This window comes from Schistocerca serialis, unplaced genomic scaffold (genome assembly GCF_023864345.2).
Source record: "Schistocerca serialis cubense isolate TAMUIC-IGC-003099 unplaced genomic scaffold, iqSchSeri2.2 HiC_scaffold_1319, whole genome shotgun sequence".
Lineage (NCBI taxonomy): Eukaryota > Metazoa > Arthropoda > Insecta > Orthoptera > Acrididae > Schistocerca > Schistocerca serialis.
The window spans coordinates 15,402-35,043 of NW_026047535.1; the positions used below are offsets into that span (position 1 = coordinate 15,402).

The following is a 19,642-nucleotide window of genomic DNA, read 5'->3' on the forward strand; positions in this document are numbered from 1 at the left end:
GCCATTCGAGTACCAAACTTGGTAGCATTAATGGCAAGGACATGGGGCACCTGGTGGCCACAGTTGGAACTTGATTGTGACACTGTGACACACGGAAATCATGCACCCCATACTTTGTACATTAATACTACCAAGTTTGGTACTTGCATGGTAATTAGTTTCTGTGTCATAACCTGTTAAATAGGGAAAGTTTAATTATAACCATCTGGTACAAGAATAACAGCAGAAATTTAAGAAAGTAGGCATATAGGAAGTGGAAACCGATATTATTTGTTGCAGAAAATATTCAGGTCCAGAAAGGTTAGTAGGAACACAAAAATCAATTTATTTGACTATATTAAGACTTATAATAGTGTGTAGATCAGAAGGCTGGGTGATTACCACAAAGGACGAAGGCTGCTATTGAGATGGAAAAGGAACAGTTGTACAGTACATGCTGGGTGCTGGCAATGTTTTGCTGTCAGAGTTTACATTAATATATATTGTGTTAAAGTGTGGGAAGTAATATACCAACTAAACAGCAAAATGGAAGCAGACAGATGGACACTAATGAAAAAGTCGCCCATACTGTCGCAAGCCAGAACCCAGCATTATGCTAAAAATAATTATGTAACCTCCAGAAACCATCTTAAGATGAATCTGAAAAGGTTCGAAAACCGGTTCATGGGGAAAAAAAACATAATTATTCAAAAAAGTGACTGGTTGCTGTTTTATGCAACTTATTTACAATCAATTACCACTCATGGGTTCTAAAATATCCGTAGTGGATAAGCTTAATAATCTGAGAAAGATATTTGGAGCGATGAGAGAGGAAGGAAACTGGAGAATAAGGACAAATGCAGAAAAATGGACACTTTTTGGACAGATGAATATTGTAGTGAAAATCAAGCAAGGAAGAATAGGATAGGCTGGACATCTACAGAAAGTCCCAGAAACTTGAAGTATTAAGGAAGTGTTTCTAGGAAAGACTGAAAGGAGAAGGAGAACATGAAGAGCCAGGATAAGGTGGCTTGAAGATATGGAGGAGGATCTTAAAAGCAATGGGAGTTGGGAGCTGTAGAAGGAAAGCAGTGGGCAGAGAAGAATTGAGGCAGGTGACAAAGGAGCCCAATGTTCTACAAGGGCTGTAGCACTGACCAGCCAGCCGATAATTTACACAACATGTCAAAAACATAAATGTTCCTGATGGAGCCACACTTGCCTCATTTGTCATACAAAATCTTTATTCCTCTGTACCAATGGATCTCATGCTACTGATAATTTATGCCAACCTACAAAAGCACAAAAAAAAAAAAAAAAAATCTGTTCCACTCACATCACTGAACTGATGGATCTGTTGGAATTCACATTCTCACACAACTATTTCAAATTCAACAATTAACTCTACAAACAAGCAGATGGCCTGGATTGTTATCTGAAATATTTATAAACAATTTATAAGGCAAAGATCTCAATCCAATCACCCATTCCTCAAAAACATCATCTACTACTACAATATATAAATGATACCACCACTTTAATCAATGTCACAAAAGAAGTCTACAACACTACACACTACCATCCACAGCTCCTCCTGACACCCCACAGCCCACAAAATGGCAGCATTTGGGTATATGATCAACAGAGAAATCCAATTACCACTTTCTGAAGATAACTATAAACAAGAAATTGAAATAATAAGACAAACAGCTAATGCAAATGGGTATAACAACTCCATAGTAGACACCCTAAAACACTCAATAGTGTTCACATCATAAAAAACAAAAAGAAACTAACATCTTTCAAAAAATATCATTCCTGGGTAGTATTTCACAGAATCCGCTTCACCATACAGGTTTGTACAAAATTAAATGTTTGGACTATGACTGTTTCTACAAAGGCCAGATAGGTAGACAAATTTAGATTAGATTCAAAGAACACATAACAGCAGTAAAAAACAAAACCACCCGCATGAAACAAAACATCATGTCAACAATGCAAGTATCAGCATTCTACATATCTAACCCAAAGACAATAAACTAGACATCCTTTAAACACCCCAAACATACAGACAACAAAGTAAAAAACCTGAATCCATTTTAAATGACAAAAATGAAAACATTTTCAATAGCTTGATCTACGTAACAAGAGCCTGCATTATTAAATTTGCAATGTGCACATGTGCACATGCCGTCGCCGACCCCCCCCCCCCCCCCCCACACACACACACACACCTCTCCATGCTCCCCTTCATATTCAGCATAAATAATTAGTTATGTTACCCTGACATTCCCCAAAGAAATAATTGAAATGCTTCATTTACAAATATACCATCACACCGCTCCCTGTCAACGTAAGTCTGTATGTGTACTATTTAACAGCATAAATTGTGTATCTATCTGCATATTTTTTAAAGCATTCTGGAATGCTGTTTTGCTATATACTCTTTGTGCTTCAAGATAATGTTTCTGCTTTGCAATATGTTCTTTGCATTTAATAGTTTCCAGACACCTTCTCTGCTTACAAAGTATGACAGTTTACATGTGATGTATTACGACAGAGAAAGGAGCCTGTGACCAATGGAGGTATTCTGGCTGTTGAGACACTTGTCCCACTGTGACACGAGGCAGTGAATGGCTGTATCATAAAATTCCTGGAGCTGCGATGTTAACCAGCTCCGGACATACAGCTGGACTTCATCATCCGAGGTGAATCGTTTGTCCCTCAGAGCTTTTTTAAGGGGACCAAAAATGGTGTAATCACAGGGAGAGGGCTCCGGACTGTAAGGAGCATGGCCGAGGACCTCCTATTTGAATTTCTGCAGGAGTGCTTCGACTGTGTTTGCCATATGAGGCTTTGCATTGTCATGGAGCAGAATGAGCCCATGAGTGAGGTTGCCTGGTCGTTTCAATTTGATTGCTTGGTGAAGGATGGTCAAGGTTTGCGAGTAACGCTGAGCATTTACTTTTGTCCCATGCTGAAGGAAGTGAATCTCAAGAGGGGGGGGGGGGGGGGGGGGGGCATCTTGGTCAGAACATCGGCATAACCTTTCCTGCACTCGTATGGATGGCCTTGGCTTTTTTTGATGGTGGTGACCCTGGATGCTTGCACTGGAGACTTTGTCGTTTTGATTCTGGTTCGGAGTGAGGTGACACCACGACTCATCTCCAGCCAATGCATTCCCTTCCTGAGCATAGCGCTACAGATGAGCAAGACAGTGGGCCATTCGACATTCTTCCTGGTGTGGTTGAAGACTGTGGGACACCCTTTGGGCAAACACTTTGCACACATGCAGTCATTCCTTCATGATGGTGTGAACACTTCCGAAGCTCAATCCGACCATGGCAGCTATGGCTTTCACTGTCACCTGGCGGTCCTGGGTAATGAGTGCATCCACCAACTGGACGATGTCATCGGTAATGCAGTGTGGTGCTCCAGACTGTGCATCATCGGCTAATGACACCTGTCCTTCCCTGAAGTGCTTGTGCCATGCCTTGACCCTTGCAAGGGACATGCAGTGTTCGTCATATACTTGTGACATTCATCAATGAATGTCTGTTCCTCCTACTCCTTCTGCTATCAGAAAATGAACAACACCTCTTTGCTTTTCTTTTGACACCTCCATGTCACTGTTTGCAATGTGACTGGCAGCGTTGGACGATTGAAGCATGCCGCTGCTATAGTTCAATTGTTTTATCTTGGCGGCTCGCGCATGCCCGCCCAGACGCTGGAGATTGCTGCGTTGCCAGTTGCACACGACGCACACGCCAATAGAAGCAGCGCCATAGTATAGCATAGTTCGCAAGCTTACGTGTAGGGGGGAGCGCGCAGTTCATGAAGTAAAGCCACCACGGCCGCATTAACCCTTTCGCTGCCACAAAGACGTGCTCCCTGCATTCCGCGCTGTGGGCGATTTTGTCACTGCACTGCTCGCCTGTGCAGACACATTGTGTTCCAACAGCTTTGACACTCTTTATCATTCGATTCCACAAAAACTATTTGGCTCAAAAATTAGATTTTTACCTATCTTCTTGACTGATACCTTTCCCCCATAAATGACTTAATTTTGTTTCGATGTTCAACGCAGTAATTATGCAGCATTAAATATAGTAAACCTCTGCACGAAATTTTGAAGAGTTTGCAGAGGTAAAAGTCCATAGAGTATACTTTCCGTATGGTCGATTTTAGTTGCCAGAATGTTGAGAATGAAATGTGGACAAGATACCTATATATTTCATTTAATTTAAGTACCACATAAGTGTCATATGTAATATTGAGAAATATTCCACCTTTCGCGACTGTAACAAAAGTTTTACTTACACTGGGCACGTTTGGCTTTATTTTAAAGCGCTTCAATCAATAAAAAGGAAGTAGACAAAATACATTAAACAAGACTGTGGACTTACAAAAATATTAGGACTTGAATATACCGTCTGTCAGTGAAGTGTTCAGAGCTATGTCAAATATAATTTTGTGTGTGGCACACACAAGCAGCATTTATTTGCTAAAACACTGATGAACCAACACAAACATTGAATATTGTGCTACCGCAGCACAAAACTACGAAAGGTGACTTGGCAATGGAGGACACAAAATACAGTCCTCTTATGATGCTTCAAAAGAGAGAAACGCGTCTGGTCAAATAAGTCGCTTATTACAGTTGCACAAGAGGGATATATTTCAATACCATTGGTAAAACTCCGACTGTGGAACAAAAACAAGAAATAGAACATGAATACCATTGTGTATGTGCCATACCTTTCACCGATGGAAGTGCTTTAAAATAAAGCCAAATGCGCCGTGTGTATATAAAACTTTTATTACAGTCGCGAAAGACGGAATATTTCTCAATATTACATACGACACCTATGTGGTACTTAAATTAATTGAGATATTGTTATACAGTAAATATTATTTGACATTTAGGTATCTTGTCCACATTTCATTCTCAACATTGTGGCAACTAAAATCTACCATACAGAAAGTATACGCTATGGACTTTTACCTCTGCAAACTCTTCAAAATTTCGTGCAATGGTTTACTACATTTAATGCTGCACATCAAAACAAAATTAAGTCATTTATGGGGGGGAAGGTATCAGGCAAGAAGACGTGTAAAAATTAAATTTTTTGGCCAAATAGTTTTTGTGAAATCGAATGATAAGTGTGTCAAAGCAGTGGGAGCACCATGTGTCTGCACAGGCGAGAAGTGCAGTGATGACAGAATCGCGCACAGCGCGGAATGCGGGGAGCACGTGTCTGCAGCAGCGAAAAAGTTAATGACGAGGCAAAGCACCAGAAATTTCATTCAAACGAATAAAATTCGTGAAGTAAGGCACTCCAATATTGTTTTTAAATAAAGAAAATATTAAGCACCGCACAAGGTTTGAACTCATAACCTTTCACTTGGCAGCCCAACACCTTAACCGTTCCGCTACCTCAGCTCATCGAACAGTGTAACTCCATAAGGACTGTAACACCTCACGCAACTACTTATAAACACTGTTGGTATGACTATGAATTACTCACGCTTCGTCGAAGTACAATAGGAAATAAACAATTACCGCTGTTCTTTATTGTGAAAAAGCAGTTCGTGAGATTGAAACAAACATCTTTCCTTGCTATCGCCTGAATTAGGAGTCTTATTGCTTGTTTGGTTTAATTAATTAATAGAATATGAAGCAATTGGTATAAAGAATGCTTTTTCCAAACTTTCTGTAAAAGAAAGTCTGCTATCAAGACATTGCTTTCGTTCTATTACTTTATTTATGACTGAACGTTTCTAAAACTGAAGACACTCGTCCGTGCTCTGCACTGCTGTCGAGATCTGGCAACATCGTTCTCTGTTCATTGGCTGACTGTGTTTTGTGACGTCAGATGCGCAGAACGAACCTAAATTCGGCCGCCAAGATATATGACGCGCACTTTAGCTCTGTATAGTCACCTGACGTGCATGATTGCCCTCTAGTGATGAGCTGTGAACTTCCATGCTCTGGTCAGAACCACACCTCGTTACACACACCAGAATATTACCCTCCTGTCACTGGTTTGCGCATTCCAGGCTCTGGCTCTTTTCTTTTTGAACGCCCCTTATACATTTAGTTTTTAGTCAAAATCCTCCCCAAAACCATGTTCTGAAATAGTGGTTTTGTTTCTCCACTAGAAAGTGCCACAATATACCTCAAATCATAACACAACACACACTTCATATTAACAAACATAAATCTACCTGATGATGAAGGTTTAAACCTTCAAAACGTGTTGTGGATATAAATAAACAGTCCTTGGCAACAGTAAACTTGCCGTTTCATTCGCTACTTTATAAAATAACAGTTAAACTGACACAGAAGCTGATGAAGTGGTACCAAATTGATTGGCTTGCACCAGCCTGGGATACCGCACAACATTTTTGGTGGAAATCAATTGGGGCCAAATCAGATGATTGTATGAATGAACTCTATGTTCAAATGGTTCAGTGTTCCAATGATCAAAATACCTTTCATTGTTCTGATGATAGATCCCCCCCCCCCCCTTTTTCTTTTTTCTATTGCATTCCAGACTTCTCACTTTTTCTCTCAAACAGTTGATATTGGCCAATTTGTTTCTAGTAGATGAACCATAATTTGTTTTTGGACTAGTGTCACCATCTTCTGCCAATCATTTTTACTATTACTACTATTCTCGTATGAACTAGTTTGTTCCATCTTGCATCCAAATTAACTAACCGGTATTCTAAATCAGCTGTACCATTTTCAAAACTTTACAAAAACTGCCGAGAAATTTACTCACACATTTTTTGTGACATTCAACAAATGGAACAACCTTCTTGCAAGTTTTTATTTTTTATCAGCTAATTCTTCATTAAAGATACACTGATAATTTTGCCTGATACGCTGCTGGCATCAGCTATGTTGTACATCTGTAACCATGAATCAAATTTATGATACTGTCCAGACTCTTAATGTCATTATTTGTACTCGCAGTGTTGGTATGACCCTCATACAAATCATCTTTACGAGAAGCCACTAGGTAAAGTAAACACACACACACACACACACACACACACACACACACACACACACACAAAGTGACACATACATGGCCACTGCCAACTCTGGGTGTCATGGCACAATTGTGTGCTGTATGTAATTTTAATATTTAAGAGATTTACACTTATTTTTAATTATTGACACTACTCGAATAAGTGTAGGGAGGGATATGGTGGGCAGAGAAGAAAGTGTTCAGAGGCAGAGGCAGGAGAGGAGAAGACGGCTTTAATCATCTGATCATCAGTAGCAAAATGTTAAGGTAAGCCTGAAGGTTGTTTTGAACACTGAAGCCCTTCACTAAGCAGAATCTCACTGGAGATAAAAAAACCTTGCCTTCTTCCAAAATTTTAACTTACCAACCCAGAGACTTATAGGGGAACCTACAGCTTCACAAGGACCCCGAACTACAGTACAACATGGCATTTTTTCACACTCTAATTATTTTCAAGGGACATGTTCTAGGACTGACCACGAGTTGCATCATAAACCTTACATCATCCCAACTGCGAGCCTAGTTTCTTTACCACTGCCCACATTACATGACAAGAGTTAAGGGAGGGGAAGGGAAGGGAAGGGAAGGGAAGGGAAGGGAAGGGAAGGGAAGGGAGGGGAAGGGAAGGGAGAGGAGGGGAGAGGGAGGGAGAGGTAGCAGAGGGGGAAGAGGGAAAGAAGGGGGAGCCTGCCTGGGAAGAGGGATGGGAAGGGGGAGATGATTACAGCACATAGATTGGGGTATGTATCAGAGCGAATATGCCCATTTTTGTGCAACTGTACTGGTATTAGAGCCATTTTCTCTAAAGTCTGCATAGAACATACTAGTAGTCTCTAATTATTACACCTGTTGGAAACATGCTACCAAGTGGTGAGGTACTTTGCATTTGAGTCTGTCATCAAGAAACCGACGTCTACAATAAGATTATTAACTCCCTGTAGGGAAGGATCATCAGATTTAAAATAAATGTTTCAGCACACGTTCTGATGAATTGACATTTTCATCTTTAGGTGTACTCATGTTAAGTGATGCCCTATTTAAGTCAGCTAATCATACCACCTTACAACCACCCATTCATTTCATCTTTCATCCCTTGTTTAAATGTTGCATCTGTTCAAGTACGTATAATATGAGTAGGAGTAGTTATTTTCAAACAATACTTTTATTTATAACTAGTTAGAATAACTAATATAATTTATACTTCACTGGCTAAAAATTGGCATTAACCAATTTTTGTTACAGAGTAAAAGGAAATGGAATATCATTTTCTTAAGTACTTGCCTTAGCTACACTGATTGTCTGCTGTTCCATAGCTTCATGGATGCTAGCACGATCATGTTCCCTAATGGAATTAAATTCATCAATGCAGCAAATTCCTCCATCAGAAAGAACCAAAGCACCAGCTTCCAGTTGCCATTCTCCATTCTCCTGATGGAGTAATATACAAGTATGGATAACAGAAAATTCATAAAACATTGGTTCACAAACATAAATTACATAGAGATAGTGACAGAAATAATCTGGTGATTGCATGTACTTCTTCTTTGCTGAGCCCACAGCTTCTGTACAGTTATAATATGACTGTCAAAATTAGCTCCAAACTGTTTATTTCTTGACAACAGCACAACAGCTTATCGTGTAGTTATGTAATCAACAAGAAATAAACAACTTACAGCTCATTTTGCCAAAAGTATAATGAATATTTCACATGCTGCAAGATCAACTTTGCTACAGATCACAACTAGGAAAGGAGAAATTGTCTACAACTGTTGAACACATTATATGTTGAAATTTGTTTGCCAGACCACATTCAAATGGCAGATTTTAATGAGAGTGATTTGTAAAAAAGAGGGCACAAAAATGGAAAAACTATCTGCATTAGATTTCCTGAATTTGACTTTGTCATTGTTGGCTTCCTGGTTACCCCCTGCATACCATGACTCCTTCTGATGGGCTTGCTAAATTTTTTAAAAATATATTCCTTCACACCCTAATTATTAACTACTGCCTACATTCATTAAACAAAGTGAGGTAGGCCTAAATGAACAGATTGCATTATCTGAAGATAAGGAATTTGAGCTTTCTATGGTTAAGCTGCCTGAACTAAACTATATAATTATTTGGCCTTTACAAATGTCTGCTTGTGTCTGTGTATGTGTGGATGGATATGTGTGTGTGTGCGAGTGTATACCTGTCCTTTTTTCCCCCTAAGGTAAGTCTTTCCGCTCCCGGGATTGGAATGACTCCTTACCCTCTCCCTTAAAACCCATATCCTTTTGTCTTTCCTTCTCCTTCCCTCTTTCCTGACGAGGCAACCATTGGTTGCGAAAGCTAGAATTTTGTGTGTATGTTTGTGTTTGTTTGTGTGTCTATCGACCTGCCAGCGCTTTTGTTTGGTAAGTTTCATCATCTTTCTTTTTAGACATATATAATTATAAATGTATACAGAGCACCAAGTAGTAATATTCCAAATTTTATGACCAAATTAGAAGTTCTGCTGAATAGTGTCAGCTCATTAAATATGAGAACAATACTTTGTGGCGATTTTAACATTGATTTATCAAAAAACAGTAATGCTAAACTTGATTTGTTAAACATGACCAAATCCTTTAATACGATCCCCACAATACACTCTCCAACAAGATCAACAGAGCATACTGATTCAATAATTGATCAAATCTTCATAACTGATACTGGTTACAAATTCACTGGGATACAGTGACCATGATGCTCAGCTACTGAGTGTTGGCATGGAAAATAGTAAAATCAGCCCCAAAAAAGTATTTCAAAGAAGAAACTTTTCAGAAGACAATATTAGGATTTTTAACTTCCTATTAGCTAAGGAAAATTGGGACAGTGTTTACATGCAAACAACTGTTGATAATATGTTCTTAAGCTTACATACTTATTACTTTAATACAGCATTTCCTTTTGAAACAAAAACTTCAAGCAATCAAAATAGAAAGTCGTGGGTAACAAAAGGAATCAAAATTTCTAGTGAGAGAAACAGATTTCTCCAATATTGCTCCAAAAAATACATAGTCACTGAAGAATTTTCTGACTATTGTAAAGCCTACAAAAAAACTTATCTTAGAGTGATTAGACAGGCAAAACTTTTATGGAATGACAATTTCATAAGAAACTCTTCAAACAAAATGAAAGCTATGTGGAAAGTTATTAAAAAAGAAACTTGTTGTTCAACACCTAAAAAGGAAAACATTTCTCTAACACTTAATGACTCTAAGGTCACAGATCCATACACAGTTGTAAACAAGTTCAATGAATATTTCACCTCACTAGCAGAAGATCTCATTCAGGCAAACTGCAAGGTATCGTTCTTCAATTCCACCAATATGTCAAACAGCACTAATGCTACAATGTTTGTTTATGAAACAAACCCTGATGAAATTAGGAAAACAATAAAATTGTTACCCAATAAAATCTCTAGTGGCTATGATGAAGTACCTGACCTCATATTAAAGGTGTGTGCTCCCCATATAGCAAAGCCATTACAACCATCTACAACCAATCATTAAAAACTGGCATTTTTCCAGATGCTCTCAAAATAGCTAAAGTCTCACCATTACTAAAGAAAGGTTCCCCTGATTTAGTATCCAATTATAGACCATTATCCATATTAAGCATCTTTTCAAAAATCCTGGAAAAACCTTTTTATGACAGGCTTATAAATTTCATAAAAAACCACGCACCAATCAGCATTTAACAACATGGTTTTAATAAATCTTTATCCACCCAGACAGCAATTTTTGAACTGTTGGTTCACATACTGAAATCAATTGACCAACATGATATAGCTGCAGGTATCTTCTTAGATCTCTCTAAAGCCTTTGACGTACTAGATCATAAAATACTGGTTGCTAAATTGGAAAGAAGAGGAATAAGAGGTGTGGCTCACAACTGGCTATGCTCTTACCTACAAAACCGCAGACAGAAGGTATCACTTCAATACGATATTAATGTACAGAATAAAATAAATAACACAGTTTTCCTCTCGGAGGAAAGAACAATAAGATATGGTGTTCCCCAGGGTTCTGTTCTAGGGCCATTACTTTTCCTCATTTACATAGATGATCTTGTTGAACGTATGAGCCCACAAAAAACTATCCTGTTTGCTGATGATACAAGCATAGTGTTGACTGGATCTAACCCTGAATCCCTTCAGACAATATCTGATAACTCTATGAAAAAACTTTCTGAGTGGTTTAACAAAAATGGCCTAATTGTTAATAGTGGGAAAACTGTATGTATCAACTTCCATCTAATTCCCACATCCAATCAAAAAACCATCCAAGTAAAGTTAAATAATGATAAAATTGAAAATGTAAATGCAACAAAATTTTTGGGTCTATGGGTCCAACAAAATTTAAAATGGGACACACATATAAACAACTTATCAAAGAAACTCTCATCATTGTGCTATGGACTAAGAATACTAAAATCTACTACAAGTAAATCCACACTAATGCAAGCATACCATGCGCAGTTCCACTCATTTCTCCGCTATGGAATCATCTTTTGGGGAAATTCAACTCACAGCACAAATATATTTAAACTACTAAAAAGAGCACTGGGGACAATCTGTGGCCTCAAAAAGCTGGAATCCTGTAAATGTCAATTTATAAAACTTAATGTTCTAAGCATCCCATCCCTATTCATTCAAGAAACAATTCTATTCACCAGGGAATACCTCTCAAGAACAGGCAAATTAATCCAAAACAATGATATACACACTCATTATACCAGAGGGCAATCATATCCATCAAATTTTTTCACGGAAATCATCATACCAAAAATATATAACTCATCTGGGTGTCGTATTACACAATAAAATTCCAGAACAAATAAAAACTGCTCCAGATCCAATATTTAAAAATAAACTAAAGGCATTTTTGACAAAGCACTGTTTCTATTTAGTACAAGAATTCCTGGAAATGAAAAATTATAAAGTTCCTTTGTAAAAATACTGTGATTAGAGTAAAACATTCTGTAGGCAAAATAATAACCTAATTTCTACTATACACAACTATGTTTCAGTTTCACTTCCCAAAATTTTTTTACTCGCCTTTTGAATGTACAAGTACACATTCTATTAGTATTAAAACTTAACTGTCTGTGAAATCTCAATGTTAATTTCATGTTTAATGTAGTTTTTAAATGACATTGTCCTTCTGTTGTGTCTCCAGTTGACATTTTCACTATTCTGTAATCTCAGTGATTATTTGTGTAAATTTAAAGTAGCACTACATTGCCTACATGTTTCTGTTGTGTTTCCAGTTGACATTTTCACTATTCTGTAATCTCAGTGATTATTTGTGTAAATTTAAAGTAGCAGTACATTGCCTACATGTTTCTTAGTTCCCCATGTAAATTGTTTGTATTCTCTGTATGTGAAGTTACTATATTCATCAATGAACAATTTTGTGTACATTTTTTTAAATGGCAGTCCATTGCCATTTTTTTTCTCCAAACTACATATTTGTTAAGAAAAATGACTTGTCCTATATCATGTATACTTTGTACAATATGTGATCCATAGGATAAATAAATAAATACAAATACAAATACTTTGCACTGTGTCTTTCCTATGTCAGTACCTCTTCCACATATCATAACATATCCAACTTAGCAACATTAATTACAAAGTTTAAAATGAATACACATATTGCAGCTATTGATAACTTGAAAGATAATGAAAAAATCTTACGTCCTTTGTACGCCCACCAACGAATCTGAGTCATAAAGAGAAATAAGGAAGAATCAAATGACAAAAGTGACACACCTGCTGTGGGACTCACAAGGCATAGAAGTGAATATTGTATACAATGAAAAGAAAATATGGTCATTAGTGAGATGCATGAATAGATGAACAATAACGTAGTTCATAAATCTCTCCAAACACTGTATCCACCCTTGTTTCTCTATATTACTGTTGCTAAGATGAGACCGCTACTGTGCAACAAAAACTGTGTCAGATTATGAGCATCCATAGTTGTGAATATCAAACAATGGAAAGTACAGGATGAAATAACAACAGTATTATGAAAAGAAGGTCAAATAGCTGCTAACCACATAGAGAAGACTTTGAGTTGCAGACAGGCACAACAAAAAGACTGCTACACGTAACGGCGCATGATGGGAGCAGTAGTCAGGTGGTGGGGTAAAGCGGAGGCACAGGATGGGCAGAAGAGGGGAGAATAGCAGGATAGGTGGGTGAATGTGTAGTGCAGCTTGTGGGAGAGTGCAGGGACATGGTGGGGACAGGGTAGGGATGGCAGATGCAGTTGGGAAGTTTAGGGGGAGGAGGGGAGTGAGGAAAAGAAAGAAGTATTGAAGGGGAAAAGGGCTAGTGGGTGCACTGATGGAATGAAAGGCTGTATTGTGCTGGAGTGGGAGCAGGGAACGGGACAGGTAAGAGGAGGACAGGGACTAACAAAGGTAGAGACCAGGGGGTATGGAACACAGGATACACTGCGGGGAGATTCCCACCTGCACAGTTCAGAAAAGTTTTTGTTGGTAGGAAGGCTGTCAACAACTACTTCACAGCATGCCAGAGACAGTGGTCACACGCATATGAGTTGTGCTTGTGTGAATATATATATATATATATATATATATATATATATATATAGTTATAATAGAGGGAAACATTCCACGTAGGAAAAATATATCTAAAAACAAAGATGATGTGACTTACCAAATGAAAGTGCTGGCAGGTCGACAGACACACAAACAAACACAAACATACACACAAAATTCAAGCTTTCGCAACAAACTGTTGCCTCATCAGGAAAGAGGGAAGGAGAGGGAAAGACGAAAGGAAGTGGGTTTTAAGGGAGAGGGTAAGGAGTCATTCCAATCCCGGGAGCGGAAAGACTTACCTTAGGGGGAAAAAAGGATGGGTATACACTCGCACACACACACACACATATCCATCCACACATATACAGACACAAGCAGACATATTTCAATGTGTGGATGGATATGTGTGTGTGTGCGAGTGTATACCTGTCCTTTTTTCCCCCTAAGGTAAGTCTTTCCGCTCCCGGGATTGGAATGACTCCTTACCCTCTCCCTTAAAACCCATATCCTTTTGTCTTTCCTTCTCCTTCCCTCTTTCCTGACGAGGCAACCATTGGTTGCGAAAGCTAGAATTTTGTGTGTATGTTTGTGTTTGTTTGTGTGTCTATCGACCTGCCAGCGCTTTTGTTTGGTAAGTTTCATCATCTTTCTTTTTATATATATATATATATATATATATATATATATATATATATATATATATAAAAACAAAGATGAGGTGACTTACCGAACAAAAGCGCTGGCAGGTCGATAGATACACAAACAAACACAAACATACACACAAAATTCAAGCTTTCGCAACAAACTGTTGCCTCATCAGGAAAGAGGGAAGGAGAGGGGAAGACGAAAGGAAGTGGGTTTTAAGGGAGAGGGTAAGGAGTCATTCCAATCCCGGGAGCGGAAAGACTTACCTTAGGGGGAAAAAAGGACAGGTATACACTAGCACACACGCACATATCCATCCACACATACAGACACAAGCCATATATATATATATATATATATATATATATATATATATATATATATATATATATATATATATATATGTGCGTGTGCGTGTGTGTGTGTGTGTGTGTGTGTGTGTGTGGGCGCGCGCGCACACACAAGTAGGCCTTTCACCCGAAAGCTAAAATGTACAGCAGTCTTCCTGTTGTGCTTGTCTGAGACTGAATGTCTCCTCTATATGATCTGATTTGATTTATTTCGTGTTCCATAGGTCCAACTGTGTTGGATACATAAGGACGTGGAACGAGTCAGTTTTTTACAAGTACAATCTGATAATCTAATAGCATATACAGAAATTTGAGTACATAATTATATAAAAATTTATACAGTAAATTCTTTGGACAGCAATACAGAAAAAGAAAAGACATATTTTCTTAGAATCATAAAACACTACAGAAAACAGATACAGAGCACACACAGATACAGAGCTCAGGTTAAATAAAATCCTTAGTGGCATTATGTCAACTTGTATTATATAATATTAAAATATTACAATTTATTTAGTTAAAAATTCATCTAGACTGTAAAAAGCTTTTTTTAGCAGAAATATTTTAGTGCTTTCTTAAACTCACTCTTGTTATGAATCTTTGTCTTTATTTCGGGAGGAAGAGCATTGAAGAGTTTTGCTCTAGTCTAGTGGACACCCTTTTGTGCCAAGCTCAAATTTCTGAGTTCACTGTGTATGTCATTCTTCCTCCGTGTGTTATGCTCATGATAATTACTGTTTGGTTGAAAAATCTCTATATTTTTACAAACAAAACACATGAGGGAAAAAATATATTGGCATGTAGTTGTGTATATTTTAAGATTACGAAAACTATTTCTACACGAGTCTCTTGGGCGCAATCCACATATAATTCTTAAAGCTCGCTTCTGTGCAATGAACACTTTCCTTGCTAATGGCTGGTTGCCCCAAAAAATAATTCCATACTCAATGAGAGAATGAAAATAGCCACAGTATGCCACTTTTGCTGTGTTAGGTTCAACACATGTAGTGACAACCCCTAAAGCATAGGTAGCATAGCTAAGCCTCTTACAGAGATCAATAATATGTGAAGACCAGTTCATTTTCTTGTCAATGTGCACTCCAAGAAATTTTGTTGTTTCCATTCTAACTATTGGTTGATTACCACATGTCACACTTATCTCTCTCTCTTTTTCTGTTTTTGTACAGAATTGAATAAAGCTGGTCTTACTGGAATTTAATGAGAGATCATTCACCTTGAACCAATTAACCACATCTGAGAGTATGTGATTAATGAGTTCCTCAAGATTGTTGTCTGTTCTACTGCTCATAAAAATTGTGGTATCATCAGCAAATAATGTAAATTTACACGGCAGGCTTGTACATGATGGTAGATCATTTATAAAAATCAGGAATAATAGTGGCCCAAGAATTGAGTCCTGCGGCACTCCACATGTAATGGAACTCCATTCAGAATCTGAGGAAGTGTCACATACTCCACCCGAGCTATTCAAGACAACTTTTTGTTTTCTATCTTGGAGGTACGACTGTAGCCAATTGCCTGCTACACCACTTATTCCTAATAATTTTGCCTTTTTGCAAGAGAATCTGGTGATGAACACAGTCAAACGCTTTGGATAAATCACAGAAGACACCAAGTGCTAGCATTTTTTCATTAAGGGTTTCTAGGACTTCATTTGCAAGTGCGTAGACTGCGTCTTCTGTTGAACGGCCCTTTTGAAAGCCAAATTGGCTCTTGCTGAGAACTCCATTCTTCGTGAGATGATCAGTAATTCTTACATGTATTAGCTTTTCTAGAATTTAGGAGAAAGCTGTCAGCAAAGAGATAGGTTGATAGTCAGTTAGTTCAACTTTATCACCCTTTTTGTACAGGGGCTTCACAATGGCATACTTAAGTCTACTGGGAACAACACCTTTCTGAAGGGAAGCATTGAAAATATGACAGAGAATGTCCCTTATCCATACACAAGAATATTTCAATAAATTACTAGATATATTATCAACCCCTGCAGAATGCGTACTTTTTAGAGACATGATGATTTTTTGAATTTCTTCTACAGTGACAGGATTAAGGTGCATTTTTGAAATTGTGTTTGAATATACTGCTTGACAAAGAGTTACAGCTTCATCAACAATGGGCTTGCAATCAATCTGTTGAGTTACTGATAGAAGTGTTTATTAAAAATCTCAGCCACCGTTTTGGGGTTATCTACTAGGGTACCTTCATATCTGATTTTATTTACATCTTCTTTACTTGTTGTATCTCTTCCTGTTTCTTTTTTTACAATGCTCCAAATTGTTTTTATTTTATTATTAGAATTATCTATTTTCTTCTCATAATAAAGGGCTTTTGATTTCCGTATTAGTTTCTTCAAAATTTTACAGTATATTCTATAGTGTTCCCATTTTTCTACATCTTTACAGAATCTTATTGCAGCATAAGTATCCCTTTTGGTTTTACATGACTGTTTTATACCTTTTGTAATCCAAGGCTTGCTTACAGAATTGGAAGCACTGTTTCTGACCCATTTCTTGGGAAATATTTCTTCAAAAAGAGCACAGAATTCATTTATAAAACAGTTAAATTTAGTATCAACATCATCATGGCTATATACTAAAGACCAATCCATTTGCTGCAACCTGTGGTTGAAAGTTCCTTTTGCCTCTTCATTCAACAGATTAACATAATAAATAGTGAGAATTTGTCCATCATGATCTGAAAGCCCACTTATAACCTGCCTGACAATATAATTCTGATGTCTATTTACATCTAAAAAAATGTTGTCCATCATAGTTTGGCACTCGGATGTAATTCTTGTTGGGAAGTTTATTACTGATGTCAGATTATGTAAGGTCATCACAACCTCAAAGTCTATTTTATTATTATTTTCTGTCAAAAAGTTTATACTGAAATCACCTAAAACTACAACATCCTTCGCTTTTGAAAGTAACTCTAACAGAAGGAGTTCCATTGAATGCAGAAAAGTTCTTATGTCACCTGAAGGAGCCCTGTAGACAGCCAACACTATTATTGGGTAGAATTTAGTTGTTATTTCTGTGGCACATGCCTCAAATTGTTGTTCCACACAAACAATGTATCCCTTTCATAATATCATAGATATGAATTTTATGTTTTGCTGAATAATTTGAATTTTTTGTGGGGGTCACAGGTGGATGTCTCTCATTTTGGTATCTGAGTGATTTGCCCTTCCTTTTTAACTCATCCCTCTTTGCTCCCTGAGGAGCGGACTACTAGTTCCAGTAGCTGGATAGTTGCATGCACTTTTATGTGCGTGCGAACATTGTTAGTACTTTTCTAAAGTGAATTTTCCTTTTGATACAAATGGTTTTAACAGTCTGTTTGAAAAGGTTACATATGAGAGCGAATCAAGTAAATGTATTTCTGTTCATGAGCAAATCTGTATTTCAATATATCGCACAAAAGACGGTTGTAACTGGCAATCTTTTGAAGCCAGTGGCTCCTTCTTCAAGCTGAAAGGTCAAAGTGGAAGGAAAAGGACTGGAGAGGTCTACGCAAAGGGGTAGATTTTGGGAAAGTCACCCAGAACTGCAGGTCAGGGGATACTTACTGTACAGGATGAGAAAGAAAGACCGAATGTTGGGGACTGCATCAGACGACATTTGAAAACCTGAGAGCTTAAAGGTGGAAGCCAGAGATTATTGCTCAAACAACATGAATGAGTTAATAAGAGTGAAAAGCTAAGTGCACTGCACTCTGACAGAGGCAGGAGAGGGGCCATGAAAAATAGATGGGTAAGACAATGAAAGATACAGAAAATCAAACAATGGAAAATCCAGGATGGAATGTAACAATATTATGAAAAGGAAAATTGCTACTACACTATCTATAACAACCCTGTAACTGACAAAACATATACGATGAAAGGGAGACCCACTTGAGAAACAACACATGTCATATACCTGCTGTTATGTAAAGACTGTTGGACATTCTACATTGATTGGCATGACTACCACCAAATTACCAATTAGGATGAATGGGCAAAGGCAGAGCGTGTACACTGGCGACTTGCAGTATCCTGTTGCAGAGCATGCTCTACAATGTGATACATATGCGCCATTTGGATTCTTCCCCCAGACACCAGTTTCTCAGAACTCTGCAGGTGGGAACTAGCACTACAACATGTCCTTGGTTCTTGCCACTCACCTGGCCTTAATTTACATTAACTTCTTCCATCTCAGCATTTCTTCATTGCAACTACTCTTTGCTTCACTCTGTCTTAGTTTTCTATGTCTTTCATTGTCTTAGCTGTCTATTTTTCACCACCCTCCCACCTCTGTTACATACAATGCACTTAGCTTTTCACTCTTATTAACTCATCCATAATGTTTAAGCAGTAATCTCCAGTCCTTTTCCTGCACCCCTCTTCCTTCCCCTTCACCCCTTCTGCCTGAAGGAGCCACTGGCTCCAAAAGCTTGCCAGTTCCAATCATCTTTTATATTTTGTGTTCTGACACTGCTTGGTGAGTAGATTTTTTTATCTATCCAATTAAATAATTTTGTCAATAATTGATTGTTTTCATTGTTGTAACAAACCACATAAAATAGAGACATCTAGAATAACTTGTCTGCAACTTCGGGTGTATATGCGGGCAAGGAAAAAAATTCCCACTTTTTCCCTGGATTTCATGGCTAAAGATACAACTTTTCCCAGGTAGACACACACTATGCCCAGGATGAACGTACATTTTTTCGTATTAAGTGGCAATATATTTTCCCTTGGAGCTTTAAAACTTGTCAGTCCTTTAAAGGGTACAGGTTTCATACACTGGCATAGAACTTTCCGGCGCTTTAGAAAATGGAACCCAACACAGCTGATGTGATATCGCCAGCCAATGACAGCAGATGTTCACAATGTAGGACACGTGACATAATCTCCCAAGCAACATCACTGTTAAGTAGCGGAGACACACAAATACAAACAGTTAATGATTTAAATTAATATACATACAGTATAGTTACAAGAAAAACTATGCTTTCACATATAAT

The 19,642-nt window shown here is 37.8% G+C and overlaps 1 protein-coding gene across 1 annotated transcript in view; it reads right to left on the reverse strand.

The window, feature by feature from the left end:
• LOC126439380 (DNA helicase MCM9-like) overlaps window positions 1-19,642 on the reverse strand; it is a gene marked incomplete at its 3' end in the record, with an annotated part of 123,658 nt that overhangs the window by 14,481 nt on the left and 89,535 nt on the right. Inside the window, exon 9 of the mRNA XM_050090562.1 lies at window positions 8,301-8,447. Coding sequence (XP_049946519.1) covers window positions 8,301-8,447 — 147 coding nt within the window. The remainder of the gene's footprint in view (window positions 1-8,300; window positions 8,448-19,642) is intronic.